At 34.4% G+C, this 17880-nt stretch overlaps 1 protein-coding gene across 29 annotated transcripts in view; it reads right to left on the bottom strand.

The window, feature by feature from the left end:
• The window catches only part of ROBO2 (roundabout guidance receptor 2), a 1427252-nt gene that overhangs the window by 121691 nt on the left and 1287681 nt on the right, over nucleotides 1-17880 (bottom strand). For 22 of the 29 annotated variants that reach the window (XM_070071923.1, XM_070071922.1, XM_051859424.2 and 19 more), the window contains 2 exons: nucleotides 16218-16345; nucleotides 11072-11083 (listed from right to left, as the gene is read on the bottom strand). In XM_070071923.1, coding sequence (XP_069928024.1) covers nucleotides 11072-11083; nucleotides 16218-16345 — 140 coding nt within the window. The remainder of the gene's footprint in view (nucleotides 1-11071; nucleotides 11084-16217; nucleotides 16346-17880) is intronic. The other 7 variants (XM_051859425.2, XM_051859430.2, XM_051859433.2 and 4 more) reach the window with 1 other exon arrangement.

Here is a 17880-nt window from a genome sequence, read left to right as displayed (position 1 = left end):
GTTAGGTACATTAATATGTGATACAGGGTGGTTACAGGCATACTCAGCTGCTCTTGTTCTTTGGGTATAATTTTTTGCCTCAATGAATAAAATTTTTATTCAGTATTAATATCAATTTTGAACTTGGTGACAAATTCAAGTGGCAAGAAAGTTTTTGCTATTTAATAGTATTTGGTTATTAAATGTTAATATTAACATATTTTAAAAACATTCTCTTTCCACACTCCCTTGAGTTGAAGATGTGCTTAGTCACAAACTATGTATTCCAACAATAATAATTAACATTTGGTGGATGCTTATTAAATGCTGGGAATATATTAAATCATTCCTAGGCAGTATTTCATTTACAATTTTAAAAAATCTATGATGTGAAGACAAGTAAGCTGAATTTGCTGAAGGGTACACAGGTTCTCAAAGAGTTAGAATAGCAGACAGCTTGGTTCATTCCAATGCAACAGTCACATCTCTTTAACATTGAGCTGTTATGTTAATTTGGTTCATTTCAAATCATTATCTGATTCACTGATAATTTATCTATTACCAAATGGAAATGTAAGCATTTTGTTCAACAATTTTCAATGTTAGAACATTCTAAAAATCATAACATTATATTTCCCAGGATAATTTCTTTATTATTAAGCTAATTACAAAAAACTTGTATGCTTTCTATATACCTGTATTACAACATTTCTTAAATATACTTTCTTCAAGTAACTCTTTATTCAAACTCACAATGCTTTATATTGTATTGCAATGAAAACCTGCAAGGCTTGATTAGACTTCAGTCTACTCTCAGTATAGCATTTTGACTTCTACCCACTGGATCAAGATTTAGCCTCTCGAAACTCATCTGTTCCCACACTAGGTACAGCAGACCAATTTTCTTCCAGTGACTCACATATGCATTTGCTTGTTCCTGTGGTTAACCTATCCACTATCCTTTGATCCATGTTGTCTACAATGATCTTGTATTTGTTTTGTATTCTTTCTGATTTAAGGTACTTGCCCTTGCTAACATTGTTTGGTTCACTATTTTTGCCCCCTGCCTATACAACTTCCTTCCTCTTTTCAGTGGTAAGCTCTGACTGATACAGGGTGAGACTCTTCAAATAGCAAGAACTAAGTGAATTTCTTAGAATAGGAACTTCAAAAACAAAACTTTGATCTACTCAATATTTTTTTCCATCACATTATACCTGAAGGATATGACACATTCCCACTAGCAATAGTGACTCACTACTGAAATAATTCACATGGGGTAGAGACAAAGAAAATATGCTGTTGGAAAAAAAAAAGGTTGCTAAGCAATTCTGACATAGCCTTCAGTAGAGACTGCCCCTACATCAAATTTAAAATTTCTGGCCCCAAACAATAAGTGAATTGTACTATCCCTGGGGAACAAAAATACTATAGACAAATGCAGGAATTGTGTTCAAAATCCATCCTAGAAGTTTTCCCAATCAAGAAACAGATGAGTCATGTTCTTACAATGGCATATTCACCACTAGTATGAGATTAATATGTACTCAAAGTATAATCAGAACAGGTTGGCTTCTAATTGATAAATGACTATTGTTACAACATATTAAATTCTATTTAATCTTTACTATTTAACAATTTAATATTCCATTTGATTTTAAAAGCATATCAGTTAATATTAGAATGCATATGTGTCTTAAAATATTTGCTCTAAAGCTTCACATATAATTCAGTTCAGAGGAAGAAAAATCTTTATAAAGGAAAATATAAATTAGAAATAGAGGATTTAAAAGAATCATTTTTATAAAGCCAATTTAATCACATTTTATTCATTTGCCACTTGCCATTATTTCCAAAGAATATAAATGATCAAAATGCTAAAATTACTTACCTTTCCAATTAACTACTTTTTCTTACTATGGCAACAGCTTTTCTAGATGAGTGATTTGTTTCCCAGTTATTAAACTTGTATTTAATATTAAAAATTCTTATTTCAAGGTAAGATATCACTATATCTATTTTAATAATAATCTAATATATACAAGTATATAATGTTGTTTCAATACTAAAATGAAGAAGAAGTTCTAAATGGCTTACTGCCTTCATAAATGTGAAAAAACAAAGTAAATGTACACAAAGAATAGGATGATTATAAGGAATCATGATAATTACATCATGCATCTAGTTAGGCTTTGCATTCGGCAGTCTGCCTATGAAAAGTTTCACTTATATACATACAAATCACATTCAGTCCATGAATGAAAACCCATATATCACTATTATGTAGCTTGCGGTCTCTATACATCCGTATCACACTTAGGGAATTTGATGATCGTTGTAAGACTAATCAGAAGAGTTACACAGTATCTGAACTTCTCCCACCCAAGATTTTTAATTATCTAAAAGCTTATAAGCAGACCAAGAAGTTACCTAATTATTATATACTATGACTACAAAATATTAGAAATTGTCCTAAAATTGCATTTTATAACAACTGTGAAACAATTCCAATAAAGGTAAAAAGTTCTGGTTTTATTGTGGCAAGTATGCACCCAGAGAAGTATGCATATGTTCTGCTACAGTGGTTTCTTTCATTTATAATCACATATAACATACTTTTCTTTGAACTATAACAATGTAAATATCCAAATGAAATCATTATAATAGTACATAAAATGTAATGGACAGAGTACCTTTGAAAACAGTGAACACATTCGGTTAACAATACCTTTCATTTTTGGATCTTATAGGGAAGCATATAAAATCTGTTATAACACACAGCTGTAAGTACACAGTCATTTTGTACTTCTGTCAATGCTTTTGTATTCTTTAAATACACCATACACTACTTGAAAACACCAGAATAATAAATTTGTGCTAGAAATGGACTCAGATATTGCTTGGCACTGTAATTCATAACACTATTCAATTATTTGAAAGAAATATTTAATGATTTATGGTCTGAGAGATCTCAGGCCTATGTCATCTGAAATTCACCTTACACTACTGGAAAATATTGAATCATGTGACAGCATGATGACCACAGTACAGGCTGCAAGGCAGTGTATACTGAGCAAAGCAAGCACTTGACACTGGCCTGGAATAAAGCAGAGATAGGGGAAGGAGGAGTCAGGGCCATGAGGGAAAGATGGAAAGGGGGAGGGGAGAAGAGGAGAGTGGAAAAGAGAAGAAGATGCAAACAGGGTAGGAGGAAGGGAGAAAGAGATTAGGGAGAGGGAGAGAGAAAAAGGAATAAAGATGCAGGGAAAAGAGAAGGATGGCGATGGGGTAGGAGAGGTGTGGAGAGACGAAGAGAAGACATGAAAAGTAAGAGAGGCAGGAAGGGACGAGGGAGAGAGATGGAAATGGGGGAGCAGAGAAGAAGAGGAAGAGAGTGGGGTGAGGAGGGAGAGAGAGAAGTGACACTCTGATTTGTTCCTTCAAACCATAGGGAAAGGGTGGGAGGTTGTTCCTCACTGGTGGGAAAACACAGCCAATACAGTAAAAATTGAGAAACTTCAGACTACACTAAGGAAAACACCATATTACCCTACCTGACGTCTTTGTGCACTTGACAATCAAGGTCACTGTGGAACCATGTATTTTTCCATGTAAATGGACCCTACTAGCTTTAGCAGATCTACATTCATCCTATCATGGTTTTAAACAGTGCTAGCATTGTCATAAATATAAAACAACACAAAATATAACTAAGCAGGGTATGCTTATACATCATTTTAAACTTTACTAAGTGTCAGATTACTTTTTAATTGTAGGTAAAATTGGAAATCACAAAACTATAGGAATTCTGGGATTCGACATAGAATTGTCATAGAACTTTTAAATTATACATGTTACCGAGAACACCCTAGAAAAATCTATCAAAATAATGAACAAATTCTGAACTTCTATGTACCATTTTCCCATATTATTCTGTCTTTACCTTTAGATAGCTTTGCCTTTCTATGTTGCCTTCCTGACTAAAATACTGAAAATAAAAATGCACAATTTTGCTTTATTTATGGCACTGTTAATTGGCAAGGAAAACACTTAAAATGAATTAATTATTAAATAAGGCAATATTCATGCTATTGTTAAAGATATTGACTCACTATTGACCTGCAAAAGGGGAATCATTTATAAGGTAGTGAAATAAATTCTTTCAAGATCCAAAATTCCTAAACTGGGAAACCCAGTCTTCTCATATGTTGGGTAGAAGGGATTTTATAAGTCGGAGTGAGGAGGGGAAATCTATAGCTTAAAAAGGGCTCTTCAACTAAATGGTGAGACGAGACATCCATTTTCACTCACTTAACCTGTCAACTTGCCAGAACTGTCATGTCAGCACTCCAGCTAAACCACGAAGGCTGATCACATCCCATTATCTCATTCTTTAGAGAAAGACTGCATGAAGATGCCAATCAGAAAAAAAAAAAAAAAAAAAAAAAAAAAACCCTTGCAAGTAAGGAACAAATGTACTGATGCTGAAGGGTTGCTTAGTTAACGGAATTTTAATATGCAACTGCAATGTTTCTTAATAACATTAATTACACGCTTAGTAAGGCACCATCCTAACTCATTAGTGCCTTCTTTCTGTTGTATTTTATCTCCTACTAGCAGAATGGGGAAGATGTGATTGGTCTGTTTCTATTAATGTAGCTCAATCTTTTTAAAGCACTATTTACAGCTGCTTGCATAAACATTTTCTAGGCAAGTATTACCTATGTATGCATATGCGTGGATCAATTAACTGCACCAGCATTTGGCATGCCCCTACCCCACGGAAGTGTTAGGCTAGGCCCAGAGGCAGCAGAAAGGCAGCACCATAATATATCTATGGAAAAAGAGCTAGTAGTTTTGTAGAGAAAATGAAAATAATACCCTGAATAAATCTGGGAAGCTGAACTTATCAAACTTATCATAAGAGAGATTTAGAAAGGCATTCAGATATATTTTAACTCAAAGGTTAAGCTGCTAGTTTATATACTTTTTTTTTTTTTTTGGGCAGGCAGAGTTAGACAGTGAGAGAGAGAGACAGAGAGAGAGAAAGGTCTTCCTTCTGTTGGTTCACCCCCCAAATGGCCGCCACAGATCGCGTTGCACTGATCCGAAGGCAGCAGCCAGGTGCTTCCTCCTGGTCTCCCATGCAGGTGCAGGGCCCAAGCACTTGGGCCATCCTCCACTGCCTTCCCGGGCCACAGCAGAGAGCTGGACTGGAGGAGGAGCAACCGGGACAGAATCTGGCACCCCAACTGGGACTAGAACCCTGGGTGCCGGCTCCACAGGTGGAGGATTAGCCTAGTAAGCCGTGGCGCCAGCCTAGTTTATATACTTTTAATGATTCCAGTTGCGTACTACTCCCTTGAGTAAAACATTTATTATCTTTTAAAAAGTAGTGTCAAGCAGATAATATTGAGTTGTAATGCACATCATAACATATATATTTTATAGTGTACTTATCATGATATCTCTTTCTGTCTACAAGTTGCTGTAACTTGGGGCCGGTGCTGTGGCACAGCGGGTTAACGACCTGGCCTGAGGTACCGGCATCCCATATGGGCGCTGATTCGTAACTCGGCTGCTCCACTTCTGATCCAGCTCTCTGCTGTGGCCTGGGAAAGCAGTGGAAGATGGCTCAAGTCCTTGGGCCCCTGCACCCACATGGGAGACCTAGAAGAAGCTCCTGGCTCCTGGCTTCAGATCAGCACAGCTCCCGCCATTACAGCCAATTGGGGAGTGAACCATTGGATGGAAGACCTCTCTCTCTCTGTCTCTCCTCTCTCTATGTAACTCTGACTTTCAAATAAATAAATAAAAATCTTTAAAAAAAGAAATCATATTAAATGAAAAATAACCTATACATTAATATATAAGGTATATTAAAAAATTATATATTTATTGACATATAAAGACATGAATATAGAATTAAGACAAAAGAAAGCCAACACAACTAATATGTTTGAAGAAGTGAAACAAATCTTCAAAGATAAAAACAAGATAAAACATTCTTGAAATAAAGGAAATTAAATCTTGAAAGTGCTAATTCAAGGAATTGGATGTGTCCCAGGAATATGCAATACAGCCTGATCAACACAGATATAACACAGCAAAGTTATTTGGAAGAAGGAACTACATGGATACTAAAATGGGAAAAGAACATTCCAGCAAAAGAGGAAAATAGCGTGAAAGCTTCAGATTTCACCACAGTGCCATTCAGTATCGAGACAATAGAATATTTTCGCACAGTTCTGAGAAAAAAAGGCAATATTTTATACCTAGACTCCATATAGAGACAGCAGACAAATATTGTTCAAGCACACAGGCCAAATCCAACCCAGTGTGCAAAGTGACATGTAGTTGTTTTCAACTTTAAATACTAGAGCTAACTTAAGATATTTCAAATGTTTCACATTATGAAACTATTGGGATATACAAGTCGAGCACATTTTTTAAACCTGTGATTTAATCAAAACACATGGAGCAAGGAAAAACATGATGCCTAATAATAATTGAATGGGACCCTGCACGAAATGGCTGATCAGTGCCAAGTGTGGGACGCAGTTAAGAGCTCTAAGGAGAGACATGATCCCATCAGGTTACAGGGTACCAGTTGTCCAAAGAAGGGGTTCATGAAATCAAATTTTAGGTCTCATTCCAATCTCACTCTATATGTCTATGATACAAAACCCTTCTCAACATGGAGAGATTCATACATAATAATAGTATATTTTCTAATTACAAATAAACAATGATATATCTGATAATAAACTATACAGAGAACATTATGTTTTCCAAATTTCAAAGTGAAGAGGGAGACAGGATACTGAAAATATCTGTCACATCATTATTTAAGTAATGCCTGATATAGAATTTCCCCTAAATTAAGCTTTCAAACATTGACTTTTTATTGGACTTCTTGGTGGGCTCAAAAATGAAAAAAAAAAAATACTTCACTGCATACTATAACAAAATACCACTTCAACTCATGAAATTTTCCAAAAAGCTTTCTAAGAGAGGATATATTTAATTTTTGCCTTTCAGTGGTTGAAACATTGGAAAAATCTGTCCCTAGAGATTTCCATTTAAAGTAGTGGCTACCTCTTTAAAATAATAATCTAAAAATGTGGAATTTTGCTATATATAATGTGTATATATATATATATATATATATATAAATTCTTTGGGGCCAGTTATGTTTTTTTTTTATTAGAAAGAAACATAGATTTGAGTCACATTCGGAAATACTCAGAATTTTCCATAAGGTTGTGTACATTGTCAGCTTGGTTTTGATATTTTAAGTAAGTTTCACCTGATACATCCAGCTTTTCAGTTTCTATACCCAAGGCAATCAGCACTTAGCATATGGTACACAAGATAGAAAAGGAAGCAGGGCACAGCTTCACAAACAAGGCAGCTGGTAGATTTGTTAGTTCTTTTCCAAATTACTCATCATGTTTTGAGTTGCTGCTAGAAAAAATGTGTTGCCCATTTCCAAAATAGATGTTCTTTTTTATTTTTAAGCATGGGTAAGGCTTCCAATAGAAAAATAAGACAGATGGGTATAGGAAGTACGATATTTATCCCTATTTAGACCATTTTCTTCTGTCAGTTCCTTCAGCAGATTTTTCCAAATAAACAAATGAATATTTCTACAATTCCTACTTAACTACGTCCCAGAACATGTTCTTGCTTTTCACACAAAGAATGCCTTTAGAACAGTAAAAAGTCAAAACTAGAGGAAGGACTGGTGGATTTTTAATGAACAAAGTAGTTTTAGTATAGATTTTGTGATAACAACCAAGTAGGGAAATTGGATGAAAGGGCTCTTTCTGAGGGTCTATTGACATTACAGCTGTGTAGTAGAACCTGACATTGGTAAGGGCATGCCTGAATACTCCCAATAGTAGTTCCAATACTGGGGATACTCTAAATCAAGCTTTCCTGAAATTTCAAAATTGCATTCCAGAAGGTTTTGCTGCAATTGCAATTTGCATATAGCTGCAAGTTCTTTAACCCAAATGCAGCAAAGAAGAGTCACACATTTGGAAAAGAAACTCCCAGTTTTGGATTTTATAGGATAGAGCCTTCCACACAGACTACCAAGAATTTTCATTCAGGGAAATGATAAGTATTCCAAAATTTGTATTGTTTTCCAATTTTCTTTCAAATGTTTTGGACGAGAACTACCTCCTGAATTTTCTTTACATTTTGTATCAGTAGGTATTCCTTTATTTACTCTATATAGGGATTGGAAGTTACTTTTTTTCCCCTGTGTCCTCCACCTTGTAAAATAACCTTTATGTCACCATTAAAAGCTTTGAAAGTAAAAACTTTGATTTGCATAATGTAGTTTTTCTATGACTTGAATATTTAATTCATTATTTCACCCAACTTATACCTTCTGACCCTACAATAAGAGTTCAAATGCCTGTAGTTTGTGAATTAAAATTGATACTCAATGATGATGAAGAAAAAAGCATGCTAATTCTCTCATACTCAGTCTCTTTGGTAATCCAACAAAACTGTATCCAACATTCAGTTTCCAAAATTAATAGTAGTTGTCAAGTTTAAAGTATAGTTCTTCATATTTCTGAACATTGTCATAAGTCATTTGAGATAGATTTATGAAATGACAGACTTTCTCAGAATAAAGTACAATGTGTCAAGAAGCTATTTTTTATTTCCAGTCCAATGGGAATTTAAGAAATCATTTCAAACAAGAATCAAATAGAAGTAACTTTTTGAAATGCCTTGTAGGTGACAGATATATCTCAATACTCTGTGAACATCACCTTTTAAAACAAATGCACTCTTTTCTTTGTTTAAAGGTTTTAAATATATTGGAAATTATTGACATTGTTTTATGTTCTGGGAACTTGTAAAATAACAGAAATCAATTCATGGTACATTGGCACAAATTTCTATAAATACTTATAATTTAAATGTGATTTTTCCTGTTTATCTGTAATGTCATGGTTTCAATCGCTGCCAGTGCTAAACCAACCGTAATTTTGATGTACTTCATTCCATTCTTTCTATTTACACGTGTTCTCAGCCAACCATCTACCTCTTTTCATATTTACCATAAAACTGTAATGTTTAATATCTTTAAAAAAAGCCTAAATAATGATGTGAAGATTTTTATATTGCTTGGTCATTAAGAATTCCAAAAACAGGTCAGATTTATAAATCTTTCCATTGAAAGTGTTTTATTATATAGTAGCTATAATTTGCTACAGATTATAAATGTGTCTCATATATACATATATAGATACATATCTATATATGACATATATGTGTTATATATAATGTATATATCTAGACATATATAACATATATATTATATCTATACATATATATAACATATCTATATATCTATATAGATATAGATATTCTCTATATATCTATATATGTATACTGAGAATATTTTGGTAGATGACAAATAAAATGAGGCTGTTTCTGGACCTGTGACCTAGTTCACAGATGTTGACAGAAGGACATCTGGCACAGTAGTCATGCAGCCTACTGTGTCAGTTCTCCCTTTGCTTTTTCTGTGTCATCTCATTGTTTTCCCGTCTCTAACTGTAGATGTCACCCCACAGACATCTAAAGTTATCATTAATGAGAATCCTTACAAAGAAAAGAAAATGAATCGTAAAAATTATAATACATTCCTCAATTTTCAAACATCAGTTGTAAAATGCACAACTGAATTAATAATTGTATCACAAGGAAAAAAAACCTGTAGCTTATGTTTCAATTAATTGTACACTATAACTGCATTTCAAAAACATTAAAATGTGAAATGGTACATGTCTCAGAAATTCAGAATATGTCAACCAACTTGGTGTACAAAACAGATTTCACATATTTGATCAAACTGAAATAAAACCATTCCTGTAATAGCTTTGTTAAGTTAGCACTAATCTCTCCATTTTATAGAAGAAACAGCTGAAGACTGGGGAGAGTAAATGACTAAGGAGAATACTTCAATGAAACAGCAGTCCATGAATTCAGGTGGGGAAACCAAACTTCTATTTACTGTACTTGCTGTCCATGTAAGAATGCTAGGTCTGTGAATTTTGTAACCAAAGAGGAAAAACGTGTCACTGGGTTTGGACCAAAATACATCAAATGTCAACCTAGTCAAACCAGTATAGCAAGAAAGTGTTTGAAGCAAGATGGACAATTTATACAGCTCTCAAAATTGATTGAGTTACTGAAACATAATTTGGTATATTAACTAAGAAATGCACTAAATTATCCATTCATTTGTCTGTTTATGTATCCATATATTCATGTGCTTACAACACAATTATCAAGATTTTTTCTATTTAAACATATTTATTGGTAGGTTAAAATAAACCTAAAATAAATAAAATATCATTAAATCAATATATTGAAAAGACTTTATCTCCCAAATATTTACAAATAGTCATCACTTAAATTTCTGCAAGCACAAGCTGCTAACTTACTTCAATTCTGCAAAGCCAAATGGAGGACAATATGTATTAGCATCACAGACACAAACTTTTCACATCAACACAGCTCAGCTCTCCCTTCCCCACTATGGTAAGCATCTACTTACAATAACTTGAAGCATTCTACTTAATTTTTATTTAAACAGGCATGCAAATAATAACTATATAGCAATTGGAAATATTCCTAAAAGGCTAGGACTCTGAGCAGCTTAAAATAAAAGAAGTACATAAAACAATAGAACTTCTTAATTTAGGTTATAATCTTTTAACTAATGTCAATCATAATAAATAAATAACTTTTATGCATTCAAGAAAAACAGAAAAGTATTTTTTCCTTAAAAAGTTAGTGGTTTGTAGCATTAATCATTCTTATACTCTTCTATACAAAAATTATGACCCATTCATCACTAGGTAGCAAAAATCACCATGGTTTATCAAAAAACGTTTTATCAAAGAGATGAAAAAAATCAAGAGCAACTTGTAGAGCACAGCCCCATAGTAACATTTTAACATGGGTGAATAATCTATTTCATTCTATCAAATCCTGCTATGCATGAGTTATGAAGCATTGTGCAAAGCCATGCTAAATGGATAGAAGGATGGCTACTTACCAACAGGGCGAGCTGTAGACATTACAATGGTGTGGTGAGAACATAAAAAAGAAATTAAAAAAAGAAAAAAAAGAAAATTATCAGAATGCATGATGTGTAATGTCACACTTAAGTATGGACAATAGAGTGATTTCTAGCCTCATAATTCAAGTATGAACAGGGAGTCCAAGTTTGATAAAACTGCAATTTATAATTCTAAAGTACTAATTACTTAGAATCTCATAATGAGCTATCACCAATGTGAGAGATAGTGTAGGTAAAGTTTTATCATCATCATCATCATCATCATCATCATCACCACTTACTGTAGTTGTTATTTCAAAGATCTTGAGGTAAGCAGCCTTGTGCAACCCTGAAGTTAAGAACTTGATGAATATAACTATTCAAGTCACAGACTAGCAAATGTCATGTCAATACAAGGAGGTCTCACTGTCTGATTTAAATAGCAATTGGATTTTAAGCATGGTTAGTCAGAACCATTACAAGGACTATAGAAAAGCCCTTGACGCCGCTTTTCAGTCAGTAATAGGTTAAGATCACATCACTTTTCATCCATGGACAGGGCAGATGAAAATATAACAAATAGGTTGGAACATCCTTGGAGATTTCAACTCAGTAGCTCCCTAACTCCTGTTAAGCTTTCTTCTTTTGGCAGAGGGCAGGAAACAATGACTGACAAGTTGATTCTTGTTCACACTGAGAATAGCTTTCAAACTGCTACTTCAACAAATTATTATATTTTTATTATACCATAACTTTCAATCATGGAAATCAGTAGTCATGGGCTGTCCTTATTATGAATGAGTTGAAACTGTAAGAGATACACATGGACTTTAAGAAGGCTTTCTTTAAAAAAAAAAAAAGTATGTTCTATTTTAAAATAATAATTAGGTAGCTAATCATTTTACAAAAATACAATTGACAAGTATATGAAAATGAGGTCTCATTATCCAAATGAAGTGGAAGTATATTTAGTAACATTTGAACTTGTGGGAAAAGTTACAACCAAAATATAATTTTTTTTCAATGGACAAGCTTTTCACCCACAACCCAGTGGACTGAGCCCTCCCTAGCACAGATAAAATGTGACTTAAGAGCATAGGAATAGTTTGTTACTGCTGATGACTCTTTGGGCATGGCAAGATAGATGCAACCCATTGAAAACATATTGGTGCTCATTCATTCACTCAAACACATTGGAATATTATCCACATGCAATCTCTAGAGACAACACGCCTCTACAATGAGAGTCACAGTCTTATCTTTATACTAGTCCCAATTAAAAGGGGGAAGACCGGAGCTGGTGCTGTGGTACAGCAGGTGAGGCCTCCGCCTGCCATGCCAGCATCCCAATATGAGCACTCGTTCATGTTCCAGCTGTTCCACTTCCAACCCATCTCCCTGCTAATGCGCCTAGAAAATCAGTGGGAGATGGTCCAAGTGCCTACGTTCCTGCACTGATGTGGAAGACCTGGATGAAGTGCCTGTTTCCTGGCTTTGGTCTGGCCCTGGCCTGGCCATTGTAACCATTTGGGGAGTGAAGTAGTAGACAGAGGATCTCTCTCTGTCTCCCTCTCTCCTCTTTTTGTAACTCTGTCTTTCAAATAAATAAATAAATCTTTAGAAAAATAAGAAAGTGGGGTATAAGAAAGAAAAATAAGGTAATAAGAAAGAAAAAATGGCAATTGCAGCAGCAGTATGAACATTCTGGCTTAGCTAAACCCTATTTTGCTCCCCAGCATATGAGGGGTGCTTCAAAAATCATGTGGCCAAATGGAATTGAAAGAATACACACACCCCATGACCTTCTTAAAGCCAAGTCCTATGGTTGGTTTGGTTATAGCAAGAAGAAAAGAGAAAAAGTCAACTGCCTACAGGATGACAATTTCTTTGTTTCTGCAGAGGGTATGGGAAAGAACACAAGACAACAGACTAACATAAAATTGTGCCTTGTTCTAACTGATGTAATTTCTCTTAATTTTGCTGATGTCCAATGGAAAAAGAATTTTGCTTTCATCTAGGGTTCTATGATAGTAAAGAAAGAAACAGAAACCATATGGAACATAAATAAAATGTTGCTTTTTTATTTTAATATAGAAAAGTTTTAGAAGAATCAAATCTGTATTGCCCAGGAAAGTTTTCAATATAATCTGTATTATGCAGAGCCAATTGAACAATGGAAACATGAGAGGAAATACTACTTATAAATATGCAGTTTGTGTTGTCATTTTCAAGCCATTTAAAAAATTCTACCTGTGAATTATTTGATTAGAATGTAAATCTGAGGAAGTTCACTACTCTTGCTTCTAACAAAGGGAGCTACTTGATATTAAACTCAACTTTATAGTTTATTTTTACTGTATTTTTTTTTAGAAAATGAAACTGAGTAGATCTTTTCACATTATGGCTATAAAACTTTCCTGATCTTTCCCCAATTGACTAAAATGAATGTTAAGATACTGATTTAGTAGAAGCATCCCAATAAAACTTCTTGTCTTTGTTACATAGCAACATTTCACCCTAAAAAAAAAAAAAAAAAAAAAAAAAAAAAAAAAAAAAAACAGCAGGTGGGCCTTTTCAAAATCAGCAAATTAAACTAAACTGTGTCCCTGCATTAAATGGATGAAAATGGACATGGCCTCTTGGGTCAGTTGACCCTGTTCTAATAAAACAATCCAGAGAAAGGCTGAACACTTCATTTATGTACATAGAAAAATGAGTCCAGAAAAAAATTTAAGTCATAGATAATAGCATTTTCCCCCTATTAACCTCTTAGCATTAGAAATCCCAACTGCTTTTCCTAATGGTAAAAAATGTTAATAACATTTTTACTCTACATGATATTGTGTTATGCAGTTGTTGTTTTTTTTCTTTAACCCCATTTTTAGGTTTTAGTCTTGGATGAGTGATAAATACATACCACACAGAATACTCTAATCCATCAACAAGATACAGTAAGAGTAAGATTTGCTGATTTTTAAAAATGTGTTATTAAAAACAAGTAATGCTTTTTATTAGATTTGTAAATGAGCTTCAAAAATACATGCATGAGGACTATGCTATATTAAATGAAATGATAAACATGGAACTTTCAACAAATTATGAAAACAATTATCTGGGAAAGATCTGAAAGCAAACAGACCATTTCAAGTACCATTTATCCAAGCATTCAAGTATAAAAAGAACCCTGCTGCTTCTAAAAACAACTCCTCCCATTTTCTCATCATTCGTTTAGTCAGCAAATATTTTTTGAATGGAACATTTCTTGGTTGGTTGTTTTTTATTGGCTTGTTTGTTTCCATTTGCTTCAGAAAAAAGAAAACCAGAAACCTTGGGGGTAATTTGGTTACATGAATTGTTTTTTTTTTTTTTAAAGGGCTGCCTAGTTAAAAACAAACACATAAATCACCTATAGAGAGTGTAATTTACTTTTCAATTTTTTATTTGAAAAGCAGAGATTCAGAGTAAGAGTGGGAGACAGAGAGAGAGCTGGAAAGAGATTTTCCATCTTCTAGTTCCCTCCCCCAAATGCCCACAACAGTCAGGGCCAGCACAGGCCAGGCCAAGGCCAGGCGCTGGGAACACAGTCAGGGTCTTCCCAGTAGTTGACAGGAACTCAAGTGTTGCATCCCAGGGTCTGCATCAACAAGAAGCTGAATGAGAAGTGGTCAAGCTGGAACTTGCTACAGATGTCCCAAAAGGCAATTTAGCCAGTGCACCACAAAGTCTGCCCAGAGAATATAATCTGAATAGAGATGTACTCTGGCTTATCAAAGATATAGATTTCGAACATGTAGAAGCAGTATACATACTCGATTCCTATGATCATAGCCCTTTATGGCTTGTTAACTAACGAGGAGTGAAAGTGTTTTAAGTAGCTAGACTTCTAGTTTGTCTACATTTGTTTTATACTTAAATTTGCACTAGAATGTCTAGAGGAGAAGAAAATGGGTTGGGTGCATTAGGAAGGGAGTAACTGAGAATTATGAAATGTGCCATTCTTTTTCTAGGAATCCAGAGTGCTTGTCTCCTTCCAGCTAACTGTGGTTGAAATCATTTTTATTACCAGGTGGAGGAGCAACCTGAGAATCCCTGACACACTTCTTGCAGCTCCAAACTCTTCTAATCTTCTGAAAAGTCCTAGAAGCAAAGCTGCACAAGGCTAAGAGGTGTGACTAAATAGGGTAAGATGTAAGTGAAACATCAATGGGAACTGGTGGCCAGCATCCTTATCTTGTAGGATGGGAGGAAGAGCCACACTTGGGAGTGGAGGAGAGATTTAAAGACTGAATGGGGGATGAGCCTAGCCATTTGTTTGAAGTCTTGTATGAGTAAAACATGCCATGAGGAATTCTACTTGGCGTGAGTCAGTGTAGCTGTCTACATGGTGTGACTTGGTAACTGGGACCACGTCAGTTCCCTCCTGTGAGCATCACGTACCCACAGAAAGGAAGTTACCTCAGCCAAGTCTAGGGTGGTAATGCCTTCGTTTATAAGCAATGCCAGAGAGTCTATAAACGAACACTAATCCGTGATTGAGAAAGTGCATGACACCCAGAAAGTGAAAGTTATTACAAGAGCGGCACTGACAATTTCAATTACTTCAGGTCAATGAACTTCACAAATCACTCCCTAAATCAGATTATCTCAAGGCCAGACCTCCTCTGTGTCCATTTTTCACAATTGGAAGCACTGTTACTTTTTCTCAGATTGCTTTTGTGAATGCTGAAATAAAAAAACAATTTCAAAATTGTGTTCTACCGGTACTAAGTGACAAACTAGTGAATAGAAAACATTAGAGTACCTTTGAAACTGATGACATTTAAAAGCAAAATGCTATTGAAAACAATGGGAATGTAAAAGACTAATGGAAAGGCTTTCTCTTTTTAACTTTAAGGTGCATAAACTCTGCTTTAAACAGTGGACATAACTATTTAATAGTTAGAATTAATACCTTTAAATCATCATTTGGAACTCAGACTTGGAGGTAATTGTATTTCAACTAATGATAGAACACAAAATGTAGGCATTTAATATAATAATAAAGCAAGAGTATACTCTAATATTTTGATTGTGCATTCACTTACCAACTAAACCAAATATTAGTCTCCTGGTTCAATTACCTCTGACATCTTAAGCCTCTTACCTCGGACTGTGAGGGTAGCAGAGGACTCCACCTTTCCCACTCGATTCTCCGCAATACACATATAGGTGCCTTCATCTGTACTCATGGCCTTTTTAATTCTCAGTGTGTAATCATCTCTGATGTCATACCTGTGTAGAATATGAACTGGCTTCATTACATTATATTGGTTATAAAGGCAATAACACCAAATGTTCATCTGTATCTTTCTCTCCTTAGGCTGTATTTTGTCTAAAACACAACACATACACACACCAAAATATTCAACCATACCAGTACAATTATTTAGATTAAAGGTGTAGTTAATAAGCCCATTAAATTCACATTTTATCGCTAGTTGCTTACCAATTGCCTATACTTTGTAAATGTATACAACTCATGTCACTTCAAAATTCTCAAAAGCATTATTTGTACTTTGGCTTTTCTTTGGGTAGCTTTTTTTAAAAAGTATTTATGAGAGAGAGAGGGAGAGAGAGAGAGAGAGAGAAACACATAGCCAAGAGGAATGGGCTCCCATTTACTGGTTGCTCTCCAAATGCCTGCAATGACCATGACTCGGTTTGGGCCAAAGCCAGGAGTGGTAAACCCAGTTCAGTTCTCCCATATTTGTAAGAATTCCATCATTTGAACCATCACCTGCTGCCTGCCCACTTCTACTCTGGTAGGGAGCTGGAATCAGGAACTAGAGCTAGGAATTGAACCCAGGTGGTCTGCTGTGGGACACAGGCTTCCTAGAAAGCATCTTAACTAGCTAGGCCACACTTCTACCTTTTTGGTGGTTTTTAACTACTAAGGCAAACAGTGTACATTTCTGTTTCTTGATCAGTTATATTCTTTTTTTTTTTTTTTTGCTAAGTTGTACTGTGTTCAGCAAAATGGTTTATTCTTAATTTTAAATTACTTTTACTTTATAATCAGAATTTAATTAAATATAACTGCTATAAATCAAGAACAGTTAACCAATTTTATCATGAGCATTGTGGCATATAACCATATTTAATTTTTTTAACTTAATACTTCAAATTTTTTTAGTTAACATAGTTTTGTATTTACATTACAGTCAAAGGCTTACTGCCTCTACTAAAGAAAGAGTTCAACAAATTAAGAAGGGAAAGAGACCATAGTCCAGCAGGAAATTAGGCAAGGGCCATAAAAACAACCAAAAAAAAAAAAAAAAAGATGTTCAGCTTCTCTCATATGAAGTAAACTTTAAAAAAGCTACAAAACCATTACAACTATAGTAGCAGGTGAGTCCTAAAAATTTGTTTGACAAAGATTCAAAACAAAGTTTGACGAAACACTATTTTTTAGATATCTTGAATTAGAAAAAAGCTGAAATATATCAAAGGAGAAATTCTTACTCTTACTTGTTGGCAAATTGACAAAATGGATATTAGTTAAAACTAATGATTGTTGAAACTGGCAATAGTAAGTAGTTCATGAAACATCAGTACGTCTTGGAGTGATTTTTAGGAACCTAAGTCCTCAACCCCTTCACATATATTTATTGTCTCAATTCCATTTTGTTAACAAGTAGACTCACAGACTGGTTCAGGAACAATTTAAAAATTGTAACATGAATCACTTGGGATTACTTTCATAAGAATTTATTCTGATTGGAATCTAGGAAATGATAATCACATAAAAAAATAATGAAGGCATTTTT

This window comes from Oryctolagus cuniculus, chromosome 4 (assembly GCF_964237555.1).
Source record: "Oryctolagus cuniculus chromosome 4, mOryCun1.1, whole genome shotgun sequence".
Lineage (NCBI taxonomy): Eukaryota > Metazoa > Chordata > Mammalia > Lagomorpha > Leporidae > Oryctolagus > Oryctolagus cuniculus.
Note: the sequence above shows the minus strand (reverse complement) of the source record. Positions and strands in the feature narration are given on the sequence as shown.